Here is a 16,765-nt window from a genome sequence, read left to right as displayed (position 1 = left end):
CCTATAACCCTCTGAGAACTCTGCGTTCCTCTAATTCTAGCTTCTTGTGCATCCCTGATTTCCTTTGCCCACCTTTGACGGTTGTGCCTTTAGGTCTAGGCCCCCAAGTTCCCTCCCTAAACCCCTCTGCCTCTCTCTCCTCCTTTAAGACGCTCCTTAAAACCTACCTCTTTGACCAAGCTTTTGGTTACCTGTCCTAATACCTCCTTATGTGGCTCGGTGTCAAACTTTTTCTGATAATGCTCCTGTGACGTGCTTTACTATGTTAAAGGCTATATAAATGCAAGTTGTTGTTGCCTTTCTAAGAAATAATGAATACATAGACCTCCTTGTTTTCTTTTAAAGATCTCAGACTTCTTCATTTCTATCCCTAACAATACACCCAAGACAGCAGGTGAGAGGTTGACCAGTCCCCAAGTTCATGCCAAAAGCACTCTGGAAACTCTGGAGACTATCTGAGACTTACAACATCCTGATGATCACTCTCCCACCATTTTCGCTCCTTTCCTCAGCTCTGCCTTCCACTTGCCCACACCACAAGCTCAAATCCATGCTCACCATTCATTGGCATCAAACATATACTTGAATACAATGTGCTTTGTTTTCAGTTATTTGCAAAAGGTTTATTTATTTGTATGGATTAAAATTCCAGTTAAGATTAAGGGAATCTTAATATTGTAAAATTGGGGTAGGGATTATGGGATTACTTTTAGGGGTAAGAGTTCTCCGTTCTCATAAGTCAGCACAGTGCTGAGGTTTTGAGTACTTACAACATTTATTATTTAACCTCCTGCTGCAGGAGATTATCGTGTTTTCCTGCGATCCGCTTGTTTGTCATTAACCTCATTTCACATGTTCCCACCTTGTATTTGACAAATTTGATTGTCAAAGTCAATTTTTATTGGACTGAATTGCAGCTGATTTCGTTCTGAGAAAAAAAATCCAACCAGTTGCCAAGGAGGAAGCAAGTGTAGAAAGTTCCTGCTGTGAACAGTGGTGGCGGAAGCTTTTTATGCTGTTGTTTGTCATTTTTGAGTTAGTAGGCTTTCATCACTCGTGAGAATAAAAACAGCATTCCATAGCACTCCATTAAGTAACTTCTATAAAGCATACATGCAATATTTTATTTCCCAGTAATCCGTTTTCCCCCTCCCAAATAAAAGCTCATAATACTATAGCACCAGTCATGCGGTGTCACGCAGCTTCAGATCCTACATCCCGGTTGATTTGGTTACATTTACTTGCCATACAACATCAACCACTTCCCGTGCACTCGCTGAAAAAAAGAAAGCTGAGAACTTTTTGTCAAGACTTTTCAATATGTTTTATGAAAACTAACACAATATAAGGCAGTAATTCAATCTCCGAGGCTCCGCTGAGAATCAGAACCGCTCAAGCTTCGCCCTTGCGGTTTATGATGTGATTAGAACTGCTTGATTGAATTACTGCCTTGTAACTGTGTTACATGCAGTAAAATAAAACCTGATATCACTGCAGTACAAATCATATAGTATGATGGGACTGTAGTTCAATTTCATCTTAACTGCCTTCAATTTTCAGCTGTTTTTCGTCTGTATATTCCACTACTGTCTTCACCTGTGCTATGTTTTCCTCACAAAGTTTCTTAATATCATAAAATAAACACCACATACCTTTTATGATGATGGGATCTGGCATTCATGCAGCTTTAGTATGTGGGCATGAGCAGGAATTACATATTAGGAATACAAGGCTACATGCTGAGCTGTTCTTTTATGCAGTACATAGTCATCATAGTAGCAACACTCTAAAATGCACAGCATTGATTCTATATCATCTCAATTGCTTGTTTTTATTTCATTCTCCCCTTGGCCCTATTAAATTTCCTCCTCAACTTTTCTCTTCCTTCAGTAATACAGAAAATCACCTAAACTATGTTGGGGATAATCTTCAGATACAAGGTCTATGTGTGTTGCACATTTCCATTATATCCAAAGTCTGGTTAGTGTCATAGGAGTGGCATTAGCTTTGTGCAAGGTTGCCTAATGTACTCTAATGTGTGCTCTCACAACCTTCTGTACTTTTTTTTCCTATCAATAATTCTTTAGTATTTGCCTGAAAAACCTTTGATTAAACAATTTTAAATGATAAAAAAATCTTCTCAGTCAGGGTTGCTCCATTATTGCCTCAATGCTTTAATTTGTTCATGAATAGAATGAATTTGGTATTATGCAGTTCCCACACAAAATTGAAGTCAATGGGAAAACTCTCCAATGGCTGGAGTCATACTTAGCACATAGGAAGATGATAGTGGTTGTTGGAGGCCAATCATCTCAGCCCCAGGACATTGCTGCAGGAGTTCCTCAGGTCAGTGTCCCAGGCCCAACCATCTTCAGCTGCTTCATCAATGACCTTCCCTCCATCAAAAGGTCAGAAATGGGGATGTTCGCTGATGATTGCACACTGTTCAGTTCCATTCACAACCCCTCAGATAATGAAGCAGTCTGTGCCCGCATGCAGCAAGACCTGGACAATATCCAGGCTTGGACTTATAAGTGGCAAGTAACATTCGTGCCAGACAAGTGCCAGGCAATGACCACCTCCAACAAGAGAGAGTCTAACCACCTCCCTTTGACGTTCAATGGCATTACCATCGCCAAATCCCCCACCATCAACATCCTGGGGGTCACCATTGACCAGAAACTTAACTGGACCAGCCACATAAATACTATGGCTACAAGAGCAGGTCAGAGACTGGGTATTCTGCGGCGATTGACTAATTTCCTGACTCCCCAAAGCCTTTCTACCATCTACAAAGCACAAGTCAGGAGTGTAATGGAATACTCTCCACTTGCCTGGATGAGTGCAGCTCCAACAACACTCAAGAAGCTCGACACCATCCAGGACAAAGCAGCCCGCTTGATTGGCACCCCATCTACCACCCTAAACATTCACTCCCTTCACCACCACGCACCGTGGCTGCAGTGTGTACCATCCACAGGATGCACTGCAGCAACTCGTCAAGGCTTCTTCGACAGCACCTCCCAAACCCGCGATCTCTACCACCTAGAAGGACAAGGACAGCTGGCACATGGGAACAACACCACCTGCACGTTCCCCTCCAAGTCACACACCATCCTGACTTGGAAATGTATCGCCATTCCTTCATCGTCGCTGGGACAAAATCCTGGAACTCCCTACCTAACAGCACTGTGGGAGAATCTTCACCACACGGACCGCAGCGGTTCAAGAAGGCGGCTCATCACCACCTTCTCAAGGGCAATTAGGGATGGGCAATAAATGCTGGCCTTGCCAGCGACGCCCACATTCCATGAATGAATTTAAAAATAGGGACTTTAGAAATATATATTCACTGTTCCCAAGTATGCATTTTGTTTATTGAAGTACAAAGGGATATATCAAAACTGGTTTAAAATGAATTCAAGTGTACATTTTCAAGGTATTAAAGCATCTCAACAGAGAACACTTTGACCATTATACTTCAACAGTTTGTGCAAGTAATCCCTCTTTTAAGTCTTGTTTACACACATGAAATTGGGGACATGGCTTCCAAACCATCAAACTGCAGCAGCAAACACTAAGATGACTGTGCTATATATAAGAACAAACGATTTTATATACATTACACTCATACTTGCAGTAATATTCTCAGCTATCCAATACCAAAACAGTAATGATACAATGAAGAAAAATTTTGAAGGAAAAATACTCTGCCAGCTGGCTGCCCCATATTTAAAATGAGCCCCGATATTTATTTGCCTCGCTCTCTTCATTTTATTCCTATTTCTTTTTAATGTTGACGTTACCTTGAGACAATAGGTACAAGTTGTTTCCTTTGTTCCGTTGATGTTGTATGGGAGGGCAGGTAAGTTTTGGTTGATAGTGCTGATTGTGGCATACCTCAGCCATTACTAATCCTGCCATCATCTAATTTTCCATCGCAGAAGAACATTAGTATGAGTCAGCTCAGTGTTTGGGAAGGGTTAAGTATCCCTACTGTACTGATAATGTACAGTTTACTTATGCAGCAGTCCTAGGGATGATATTGTATGGCAACAGTTGCTCTGCCTCACTTCCAGCATAATGTATTCAAAATAGTGTTTTAATATTATTGGTCCAGACATGAAAAACACAGTTAATGTAACATTTTTATGTATTGCTTTTTTTTCACAATTTGAATTGTAACGCTGTACATTTTCAAGCCCTGGTTGCAATATTCCCTTGTGTCCAATGTGGAGAACAATAAGAAAGGCATTACATTAAAAGAGAAAATGAAAATGTTATTCAGCTATGAATACATGTTTGGACTGCAATTAAAAATAGTTTACCTCAGGGTATTATAAATTAGATTGATGTTGTTGTAAATTATAATAATGATGTTATTGAACCTTTTGATTTCTCCTAGGTAATTGATATAGGATCAGGAAAGGGCTATTTGAGTTCCTATCTGTCCATGCAATATGGCTTAAATGTGTATGGCATTGATTCTTCCAGCACCAACACCAGTGGGGCGAATGAGAGGAACAGAAAATTAAAAAGATACTGGAAAGTTTATCAGCGTCAAACAAAGCCTCTGAACCAAGGCTCTGCACCAGAACATCCGCAGGAAATGCAAATGCATAGTGTGGAGAGTTTTAAGGAAATCGGGGAACAGATTGGCCATGATCAGGAGCAAGAGAGTACTCCTGAAACTCAGTCTGGCCATGAACCTGTACAGACTCCTATTTCTGCTACTTTCACAGAGTCAGAGACAAACGAGAAAAATGATATAGATGCATCTGCACAGATTGTGGGACCAATTGAAGATGAATTTAATGACGCTAACAATCTGTTTCTGGAACTTCTGTCAACTGATGCTGTGGAAATGAGTTCACTGTCGAGACAAAAGAAAGATCTGGATGAAAAAGAGAAAGAGAAAAGAAAAACTGCAAATTTAGAGGCCAAAGCAAAGCGAATAAAAGAGGCTAACCTGTATTCTCCATTAACACTGCATGTTACTGCCACAACGGAACTCCGAGACATAATTTCTGACATAAAGGTTAGGCATCCTTACACAAAGCACAATGTCTTGAGATGTGTATTAAGGTAAACATTAGATTGCGTGAGTGACACTGGGTTAATACACTATCCTTTCACCTTTGGAGCCCCAGTTTAAATTTAGGCCAGGATGATGGCTCTCAGCTCATAAGGGTCGCTCACGAAGAAGTGAAATTTGGTATTCAACCCATTTCTTTGTGTGTGTGAACCCACAACACAGAACTGCCCCTAATGGTGCAAATTAACACTGTGGGCTCAATTTTAAAATGGTGGCAGGATGGCAGTGGCGGGGTGGGGGAGGTGAAGGTGCTCGTGGCAAACCCAAATTTATAAAAAACTTACCTTTCCCAACGTGATCACGATGTAATTGATGGTGATTAAAGCTGTTTCAGGGTTTCACGCCTGGCAGCCAGCATGATTGACAGGCTGGCTGCCAACAGGAGCTGCAACGCCACAGTGGGGGGAGAGACGTCATCTGGCGCTGGAACAGAGAGTGGAGGGTGCTGAAGATCGGGGGGAGCAGAGGGGAAGATCAGGGGGGGAGAGGGGAAGATCAGGGGGGAGGGGGGAGATCGGAGAGGGAGACATCGGGGGCTGAGAGGGACATCGGATGGGGGAGAGGGGGACATCGGAGCGGGGGTTTGCAGGTGACATCGGTGGAAAGGTAGGTTTATTTTGTTTTTTAGCTTTGTGCAATGGATTTTTATTTACTTTATTTACTTTATTTTTGCCCGATCTGGCCCTTTTTGTCTGGTTTCATGTGGGAAAGCCGCCTGGATAAGTTTAAAATCAGTTTAACTATCTACTATGTCAGAAATAAAGTACCTTAAGTACCTCAATGAGATACATTTGGTTCTTTAACTATCATCCCGCTGGCTTTAATTGCCGGTGGGACTTCCGCATTGGGGAAACGCGCATGCACGCAGGCGTGTCTGTGGGGAACCCGGAAGTCGGTGGGTTGGGGCTGGCTTCCTCACCCGCTCGGGATTTTCCTGATTTTCGCAGCCCTCCCGCCCCCAACGCACCCGCAATTTCATTTGAAAATCAGGGGCCTATATTGGAAATCAGCAAGCCCATATGATGGCTGGTGTGGGAGATGTAAAAATTCATACAGCAACAATGAGAAGATAGTCTTCTAAGATTTGGAAATTGGGATTAAAGCACATTGTTAGGTTGAGAAAAGTGAGCTATACCCCGCATCCAGTTGTGCTATGCCTGATTTGGGAGTGCAATATAGGGACCTTGGGTAACAAATGTTGAAAATAAGTGTTCTGTTCCTTTGCACTGATATCCTTCACATTGATGAGCCCCAAAAATATAAAAAGTAGACATGATGTTGTGGTCTGTTTTATAACCTTTTACGGCATTGATGTTAGCTTTGTTAGTTATATATTGTACAATTTCAAAAGGCAAAAATATTCTTCCATGATGGGCTGTTTTACGCATTATATTGTGACTGCCACAAGGTGGCAGGCACTCTGCTTGTCTTTTTTCTGAGTATAAGCAGCAGAATCATGTAATACAATTCTTTTGAATTGATTTTAAATAGTTATATTTGATGAAAATTGAGATTTTTAACAGCTGTTCTACAAAAAGGCAATAATTTAGTTGTTTTTTTTAATGAAAGGTTATCAAAATTAGAATAAATGGTATATAAAATCATTCCCACTCATTGCAACATAAAATATGGTTGAGATAATTCCTGTTAGATCAAATCTTGTCTAAAGAGTGAGTTTGCTTCTTCTGTGGCTCAAATCGTAAATGCTTTGTGTGGTGGTAGTACTCAGCTATATAGTCCAGGAAGGTTCTGGGTTTGCTGCCCACTATGTGCTCAGTTAGCTGATTTCAGCCAGAATAATGGTGAGGTTACTATAGTTGGCTGCAATGTATCCAGATCTTGGAGGGAAAAATCAGGCAGGGTTCCTATTCCTCTCCAATGACTCAAAGAACACTATGATAAGGAGGACATTTGGCCCATCTAACTTATCCATGGAAACCAAGCGTCCCCCATCACAGTGTGGACAGCTAATGTTGTTCCTATATTTAAAAAGGGAGATAGGACAGTTAGCTTAATATCGGTAGTAGGAAAGATAATGGAATCTTTACTCAAAGATGTAATAGAAAGACATCTACAGAACGAAAATATAATAAAGAATAGTCAGCACGGCTTTCAGAAGGGAAAGTCATGCTTGACCAACCTCACTGAATTCTTTGAAGAAGTAACAGAAAGAGTAGACAAGGGTAACATAGTAGATGTAATATATTTGGATTTTCAAAAGGCCTTCGATAAGGTACCGCATTGTAGACTCATGGCTAAGGTCAGAGCATGTGGAGTCAGGTGGACAGGTAGCAGAATGGATAGCAAGTTGGCTACAAAACAGAAAAGAGAGTAGGGGTTAAGGGAAGCTACTCAGACTGACAAAAGGTGGGAAGTGGTGTACCACAGGGATTGGTGCTGAGACCACAGTTGTTCACAGTTTACATGAACGATTTGGTTCGGGAATCGGAAGTACAATTTTAAAATTTGTGGGCGACACCAAATTGGGGGTGTAGTTAATACAAAGGAAGAATGTGTCAAAATGCAAGAAAACATTAATAAACTTGAAAAATGGGCATGTAATTGGCAAATGAATTTCAATATAAATAAGTGTGAGGTGGTGCATTTTGGTAGGACGAGTAAGGAGGCCACATACTGCTTGGATAATAAGAGTCTAAACAGGATAGAGGAGTAAAGGGATCTAGGAATACAGATACATAAATCACGAAGAGTAGCGACGCAGGTTAATAAGGCCATAAGAAAAGCAAACCAAGCATCAGAGTTCATTTCTAGAGGGATAGAATTGAAAAGCAAAGAAGTTATGTTTAACTTGTATAGAACCTGGGTTAGACCACACATGGAGTATTGTGCACAGTTCTGGTCTCCATATTACAAAAAGAGTATAGAGGCATTGGAGAGGGTGCAAAAAAGATTCACAAGGATATCCCTGTCAGGAAAGGCTGAACAGACCGGGAATCTTTTCTCTAGAAAAGAGAAGGCTGAGGGGTGACCTGATAGAGGTCTTTAAGATAATGATAGGGTTTGATAGGGTAGAAGAGAAATCCAAAACTAGAGGTCATCAATATAAAATAATCGCTAATAAATCCAATAGGTAATTCAGGAGAAACTTCTTTACCAAAGAGTGGTAAAAATGTGGAACGTGCTACCACAAGGAATAGTTGAGGCAAATAGCATAGATGCATTAAGAGGAAGATAGATAAGCACATGAGGGAGAAAGGAATAGAAGGGCATCCTGATAAGGCTAGATGAAGTAGGGAGGGAGGAGGCTTGTGTGGAGCATAAACGCAGGCATAGACCTGTTGGGCCGAATTGCCTGTTTTTGTGATGTAGTTTCGATGTAACTCGATGCCTCTGAAATGACTTCAGAGTTTTTGCCTGCTGGAAAGTGCACTTATAGTCATCAGGTAGAATGGTCACTTGGATGAGGTACTGGAAGGACAGCACCTATTGAACTGTAGCCAGCATATGAGGTTTGTTAAAATTAAAAATGTTATTTCATCTATGGTACATGAGACTCAGTCCTCGGGGGACTGCTCTGTAGCGGTTGCTCGAGGCCATTTCTGTTACGTGTAATTTGTCACGTAAATGTAAGAAGGACTCTACTGCTTACTTTCCAGGATTCTATGATGGTCGGTCTGCACACCTGCGGTGACCTTGCCTCAAACACTTTGCGCATTTTCATTACTAAACCAGAACTCAAAGCTGTTTGCAGTGTGGGCTGTTGCTACCATCTTCTCTCGGAGGAGTTTGAATTATCGGATGACAGCAAAGGTAAGCAAAGGAATGCTAAATAGGGTGTGTGATTTGTCAACAGAGTGTTGGAACCAGAAACTGCTGAACACAACTAACACACGCAGTGCACTGTGGGAGTCACATTACTGCTAGCAGCAATAAAAGACAGGGTGCATTGTATGAAAAAAATAATGCAAACATATTTACAAAATGGGAAAAAAACTTAAGGTAGAAGAAAACTAATGGCTACGTTTTATTTCTTTAGAACAAAAATGTTCATTTCATTGAAGCTCCATGTATTTGCCTTTCAAATAGAAATGAAATGAATCTGTAAACAAAGTTCTAAAAATCAGCTTCACTCAAATGTTTTGTACAGTAGAGGTGATGATTTCCTTACCGTCTGCTCCTGATAATTCTGGTTTTATTTGACTTACCTCAAAGACAGCAAATATTACTACAGTAGTACTATATTGAAATTTATATGGACAGTCATTCATTTTGTTTTAAAAATGTGACTTACATTGATGCATGTCACTTTCAAAAATAAACGCAGATCCATATGTTAAAATAGGTTTTCCGATCTATGTCATTTGTGCCTGTCACACATATTACTCCCAACTTTTACTTGATGTTGGTACACTTAGATTCTAGTGATAATAGTATTATTAGATCTGATATTGTAATAAATGCTAAAGTCATAAATAACAATGCAGACTTGCGAGACTTTAGAAGAGCAAGCTACGGGGCATATTAAATGGAAGATTAGAGTGTTAAGACTACTTTAAAGACTATGGAAAAAGAAGCATATCCTTATGAGATAAGGCGGGGGGGAATGTAAAGACCATAGTGGCTGTATAAGGAGATGAAAAACTGCTGGATGATAAGTAGAATTATTTCAGAAGAAAGAAGGAAAGAAAGGTTAGGGACTCTTCATTCAACAATTTCAACCTGCACCTGAATTCATCCACACACGACCATTCCTTCAACTTCATCATGGCCTTCAGCCTTGAGACCTCTGAAGTTTCTATCACTCACAGCTGCTGATCTGATCATGTCCTCATCTGCTTTATACTACACATCCCTCTGCTCTCCCTAAACCTCTTCACTCTTGCGTTCCACCATTGGAAGAAACTAATCTCAATTCCTTCACATAAGTCCTTTCAAACTCCACCCACCTAACCTATCAACCATGACAACACCAATACCTTTGTGGATCTACTCCACAATTATCTTTCCACCTTCTTTGCCCTCATCTTTACTAGACCTATAAATGTCCTTTTCCTTCTGCTTTCCATAGTATGCCACTTTTGTGGCCTCGCATCAGTATACTGTAAGCTTAAACACATGTGGCAAACAGCCCGCCTGGCTGTCAACCGTCAGATCTGGATTGATCACCTGAAGCTTTCATGGCGAAATCTTGAAACCAAGATCAACCTGGAAAGAGGGTACATCTCTAAAATCCTCTTGGGCTTGACAGATTAGATGCTGAGAGGCTGTTTACCCTTGCTGGACAGTCGAGAACTAGAGGTCATAGTCTCAAGATGTGGGGTCGGCTCTTTAGGGCCGAGATGAGGAAAAAATTCTTCACTTAGAGGGTTGTGAATCTTTGCAATTCTCTACCCCAGAGGGCTGTGGATGCTCAGTCGCTGAGTATGTTCAAGACTGAAATCGATAGATTTTTGGACTCTTAAGGGAATCAAGAGATATGGGGATAGGGTGGGAAATTGGAGTTGAGATTCAAGATCAGCCATGATCTTCTTGAATGGTGGAGTAGGTTCGAGGGGCTGTATGGCCTACTCCTGCTCCTGTTTCTTAGGTTCTTACGTTCTTACTCACCATCTCCTCCTATTTTTCTCCAACGCATTCTCTAGTCATACCTCAGATGCTTATTACAAGGAACTGATGAACATCTCTGTGACCATGATCAAGACCATTTGCACGTCTTGTCCCTACTCTTCTGAACTCTGCCTTCCTCCCTATCGTCCTCCCAACGGAGGCTCCACTCCCTCTTACTTTCCCTCTCCAGCTGACAATCTAGCACTCCTAAAACTTCCACAAAGTTCCTCACCAACTCCCTTGATTCCTTCTCTTCCCAATTCCTCCTCAAATGTCTCTTTTTTTATTCGTTCATGGGATGTCGGCGTTGCTGGTGAGGCCAGCATTTATTACCCATCCCTAATTGCCCTTGAGAAGGTGGTGGTGAGCCGCCTTCTTGAACCGCTGCAGTCCGTGTGGTGAAGGTTCTCCCACAGTGCTATTAGGAAAGGAGTTCCAGGATTTTGACCCAGCGACGATGAAGGAACAGTGATATATTTCCAAGTCAGGATGGTGTGTGACTTAGAGGGGAACATGCAGGTGGTGTTGTTCCATGTGCCTGCTGCCCTTGTCCTTCTAGGTGGTAGAGGTCGCGGGTTTGGGAGGTGCTGTCAAAGAAGCCTTGGCGAGTTGTGGCAGTGCATCCTGTGGATGGTACACACTGCAGCCACAGTGCGCCGGTGGTGAAGGGAGTGAATGTTTAGGGTGGTAGATGGGGTGCCAATCAAGCGGGCTGCTTTGTCCTGGATGGTGTCGAGCTTCTTGAGTGTTGTTGGAGCTGCACTCATCCAGGCAAGTGGACAGTATTCCATCACACTCCTGACTTGTGCCTTGTAGATGGTGGAAAGGCTTGGGGAGTCAGGAGGTGAGTCACTCGCCGCAGAATACTCAGCCTCTGACCTGCTCTTGTAGCCATAGTATTTATGTGGCTGGTCCAGTTAAGTTTCTGGTAAATGGTGACCCCCAGGATGTTGATTGTGGGGGATCCGGCGATGGTAATGCCATTGAATGTCAAGGGAAGGTGGTTAGACTCTCTCTTGTTGGAGATAGTCATTGCCTGGCACTTGTCTGGCGCATATGTTATTTGCCACTTATCAGCCCAAGCCTGGATGTTGTCCAGGTCTTGCTGCATGCGGGCACGGACTGCTTCATTATCTGAAGGGTTGCGAATGGAACTGAACACTGTGCAATCATCAGCAAACATCCCCATTTCTGACCTTAAGATGCAGGGAAGGTCATTGATGAAGCAGCTGAAGATGGTTGGGCCTAGGACACAGCCCTGAGGAACTCCTGCAGCAATGTCCTAGGGCTGAGATGATTGGCCTCCAACAACCACTACCATCTTCCTTTGTACTAGGTATGACTCCAGCCACTGGAGAGTTTTCCCCCTGATTCCTATTGACTTCAATTTTACTAGGGCTCCTTGGTGCCACACTCGGTCAAATGCTGCCTTGATGTCAAGGGCAGTCACTCTCACCTCACCTCTGGAATTCAGCTCTTATGTCCATGTTTGGACCAAGGCTGTAATGTGGTCTGGAGCCGAGTGGTCCTGGCGGAACCCAAACTGAGCATCGGTGAGCAGGTTATTGATGAGTAAGTGCCGCTTGATAGCACTGTTGACGACACCTTCCATCACTTTGCTGATGATTGAGGGTAGACTGATGGGGTGGTAATTGGCCGGATTGGATTTGTCCTGCTTTTTGTGGACAGGACATACCTGGGAAATTTTCCACATTGTTGGGTAGATGCTAGTGTTGTAGCTTACTGGAACAGTTTAGCTAGAGGTGCGGCTAGTTCTGGAGCACAAGTCTTCAGCACTACAACAGGGATGTTGTCGGGGCCCATAGCCTTTGCTGTATCCAGTGCATTCAGCCGTTTCTTGATATCACGTGGAGTGAATCGAATTGGTTGAAGACTGGCTTCTGTGATGGTGGGGATATCGGGAGGAGGCCGAGATGGATCATCCACTGCGCACTTCTGGCTGAAGATGGTTGCAAACGCTTCAGCCTTGTCTTTTGCACTCATGTGCTGAACTCCGCCATCATTGAGGATGGGGATGTTTACAGAGCCTCCTCCTCCCGTTAGTGTTTAATTGTCCACCACCATTCACGACTGGATGTGGCAGGACTGCAGAGCTTTGATCTGATCCGTTGGTTGTGGAATCGCTTGGCTCTGTCTATAGCATGTTGCTTGCTCTGTTTAGCATGCATGTCGTCCTGAGTTGTAGCTTCACCAGGTTGGCACCTCATTTTTAGGTACGCCTGGTGCTGCTCTTGGCATGCTCTTCTACACTCCTCATTGAACCAGGGTTGATCCCCTGGCTTGTTGGTAATGGTAGAGTGAGGAATATGCTGGGCCATGAGGTTACAGATTGTGCTGGAATACAATTCTACTGCTGCTGATGGCCCACAGTGCCTCATTCATGCCCAGTTTTGAGCTGCTAGATCTGTTCTGAATCTATCCCATTTAGCACGGTGATAGTGCCACACAACACGTTGGATGATGTCCTCAGTGCGAACACGGGACTTTGTCTCCACGAGGACCGTGCGGTGGTCACTCCTACCAATACTGTCATGGACAGATGCATCTGCGACAGGTAAATTGGTGAGGACGAGGTCAAGTAGGTTTTTCCCTCGTGTTGGTTCACTCACCACTTGCCGCAGGCCCAGTGTGGCAGCTATGTCCTTCAGGACTCGGCCAGCTCGGTCAGTAGTGGTGCTTCCGAGCCACTCTTGGTGATGGACATTGAAGTCCCCCACCCGGAGTACATTCTGTGTCCTTGCTACCCTCAGTGCTTCCTCCAAGTGGTGCTCAACGTGGAGGACTGATTCATCAGCTGAGGGAGGTTGGTAGGTGGTAATCAGCAGGAGTTTTCCTTCAGGCCCATGTTTGACCTGATGCCATGAGATTTCATGGGGTCCGGAGTCAATGTTGAGGACTCCCAGGGCCACTCCCTCCTGACTGTATATCACTGTACCTCCACCTCTGGTTGGTCTGTCTTGCCGGTGGGACAGGACATACCCAGGGATAGTGATGGAAGAGTCTGGAACAATGGCTGAAAGGTATTATTCTGTGAGTATGGCTATATCAGGCTGCTGCTTGACTGGTCTGTGGGACAGCTCTCCCAGTTTTGGTATAAGTCCCTAAATGTTCGTGAGGGGGACTTTGCAGGGTTGACTGGGCTTGGTTTGCCTTTGTCGTGTCCGGTGCCTAGTGGTCCGATGCCGGGTGGTCCGTCCGGTTTTATTCTTATTATGACTTTTTTTAGCGAGATTTTACAACTGAGTGGCTTGCTAGGCCATCCTCTGGCATTGTCCCTATCTCCTTGAAAACGGGCATTATTACTCCATCCTCAAACGATTCAACCTCAGCCCCTCCATTCTCTCCAACTAGTGCCTTAATTGCAAACGTCTTTCTCTCTGATATCTTTTGTTCCTATTTCTCCCATCATGACCCTTCAATCTGGCTTTCAATCTGCCCACAGCACTGAGACTGCTCTGGTCACAAAGTACATCCTGCACACTCTAACCTGTAGCTCATTGTCTCTCCATATGAATCTTGATCTCTCCAGTGGTTAGAATGTGGAACGTGCTACCACAAAGAGTAGTTGAGGCAACAAACATAGATGCATTTAAGGGAAAGCTAGATAAACACGAGGGAGAAAAGAACAGAAGGATATGTTGATGGGGTTAGATGAAAAGGAGTGGGAGGAGCCACATGTGGAGCATAAAAGCCCGGCATGGACCTGTTGGACTGAATGCCCTGTTTCTGTGCTGTACATTCTATGTGAAGCTTCCAACATCATCATCCATGTCATCCATCTTTGACGCTTCTTCCAAGGCGATCACTTCTGTTTTTTCCACGGCTCCTCTTATGAATAACCTAACAAAAGCACAACAGGACAAATTGTCCTGCCCATTCCCCCTGCTCCGGCACTGGACAGGAGCAGAGATCAGCAGCCAGAAGGTCCCAGTATCTGTGGGGAGGTTTAACAATGAAAAAATGAAGACTTGTCTTTGGCCCCAAGATCCTCACAGACCCTCAGGTCATTGGGGATCTGGGGACTGGCCACAACTCCATGTTTCACTGAGTGCCCCCTCCCATCTCATTAGCATAGCTGCAGTGGACCTGAACCTACTGCAGGCACAGGCTCAGGCCTAGCCCTGCCTCTTCATGGAAGCCCCAAAAATCCCAGGACAACATAAAAAGGATGGAGGTTTAGTAAAATGGATCTCTACCCCTTTTTCCTGACCTTTGTTCCAAGGAAATTGGGTGCTCCCTGGGGCAAGGGTCAGTAAAATAGTTCTTTACATCTTCTCTCAAGGTTTCTTCTCATATGCCTGCATGGTCACCTACTGTGCCTCGGGTCCAAATTAAATGATCAAAATCAGTTCCTTATTTTGATCATTTTAGATGCTTTCCCTCAGCAAAGTCATCCAAAAGTATGTGGCCAGCTTCTACATTTATGCTAATAACACCCAGCTTTACTTCTCTGCACCATCTATTCCATTGCTATTGCTACATTCTCCAACGACTTATCCAAACACCGCCACCGCCACCACCAACAACACGTATTTATATAGCACCTTACATGCAGACAAATGTCCCATGGTACTTCACAAAGGCATAATCAAAACAAAATGGATGCCAAAGAAGATGATATTTGGATCAAAAGCTTGGTCAAAGAAGTAGGTTTTAAGGAGTGTCTTAAAGGAGAAGAGGGAGGTCAAGAGATGGAAGGGTTTCAGGAGCGAATTCCAGAGCATGAGACCCAGGCGTGGCCGCCGATGGTGGGGCGAAGGGAGGGGAAGTGCACAAAAGGCCATTGTCATAGAGTCATAGAGTTATACAGCACGGATAGAGGCCCTTCGGCCCATCGTGTCCGCGCCGGCCATCAAGCCCTGTCTAATCTAATCCCATATTCCAGCATTTGGTCCGTAGCCTTGTATGCTATGACATTTCAAGTGCTCATCCAAATGCTTCTTGAATGTTGTGAGGGTTCCTGCCTCCACAACCCTTTCAGGCAGTGAGTTCCAGACTCCAACCACCCTCTGGGTGAAAAAGTTCTTTCTCAAATCCCCTCTAAACCTCCCGCCTTTTACCTTGAATCTATGCCCCCTTGTTATAGAACCCTCAACGAAGGGAAAAAGCTCCTTGGTATCCATCCTATCTGTGCCCCTCATAATTTTGTACACCTCAATCATGTCCCCCCTCAGCCTCCTCTGCTCCAAGGAAAACAAACCCAATCTTCCCAGTCTCTCTTCATAGCTGAAGCGCTCCAGCCCTGGTAACATCCTGGTGAATCTCCTCTGCACCTTCTCCAAAGCGATCACATCCTTCCTGTAGTGTGGCGACCAGAACTGCACACAGTACTCCAGCTGTGGCCTAACCAGTGTTTTATACAGCTCCATCATAACCTCCTTGCTCTTATATTCTATGCCTCGGCTAATAAAGGCAAGTATCCCATATGCCTTCTTTACCACCTTATCTACCTGTTCCGCCGCCTTCAGGGATCTGTGAACTTGCACACCAAGATCCCTCTGACCCTCTGTCTTGCCTAGGGTCCTCCCATTCATTGTGTATTCCCTTGCCTTGTTAGTCCCTCCAAAGTGCATCACCTCGCACTTTTCCAGGTTAAATTCCATTTGCCACTGTTCCGCCCATCTGACCAACCCATCTATATCGTCCTGCAGACTGAGGCTATCCTCCTTGCTATTTACCACCCTACCAATTTTTGTATCATCAGCGAACTTACTGATCATACCTTTTACATTCATATCCAAGTCGTTAATGTAGACCACAAACAGCAAGGGACCCAGCACCGATCCCTGTGGTACCCCACTGGCCACAGGCTTCCAGTCACAAAAACAACCTTCGACCATCACCCTCTGCCTTCTGCCACTAAGCCAGTTTTGTATCCAAAGTGCCAAAACACCCTGGATTCCATTGTCAGAAGAACGGAGAGTTCGGCGGGTGGGACTGGAGGGTGTTACAGAGTTACGGAAGGGCAAGGCCGTGAAAGGATGTAAACATGAGGATGGGAATTTTAAATATGAGGCATTGAGGGATCAGGAGCCAATGCTGATCAGCATGGACAGGGGTGATGGTTGAGCAGGATCTGGT

At 44.0% G+C, this 16,765-nt stretch overlaps 1 protein-coding gene across 2 annotated transcripts in view; it reads left to right on the top strand.

Moving 5' to 3' along the window:
- mettl25 (methyltransferase like 25) overlaps positions 1–16,765 on the top strand; it is a 75,201-nt gene that overhangs the window by 20,487 nt on the left and 37,949 nt on the right. The window contains exons 4-5 of one of the 2 annotated variants that reach the window (XM_067999460.1): positions 4,406–5,038; positions 8,713–8,866. In XM_067999460.1, coding sequence (XP_067855561.1) covers positions 4,406–5,038; positions 8,713–8,866 — 787 coding nt within the window. The remainder of the gene's footprint in view (positions 1–4,405; positions 5,039–8,712; positions 8,867–16,765) is intronic. The other variant, XM_067999461.1, reaches the window with a different exon arrangement.

This window comes from Heptranchias perlo, chromosome 18 (genome assembly GCF_035084215.1).
Source record: "Heptranchias perlo isolate sHepPer1 chromosome 18, sHepPer1.hap1, whole genome shotgun sequence".
Taxonomy (NCBI): Eukaryota; Metazoa; Chordata; class Chondrichthyes; order Hexanchiformes; family Hexanchidae; genus Heptranchias; species Heptranchias perlo.
This window is presented reverse-complemented; position numbering and strand designations above follow the sequence as displayed.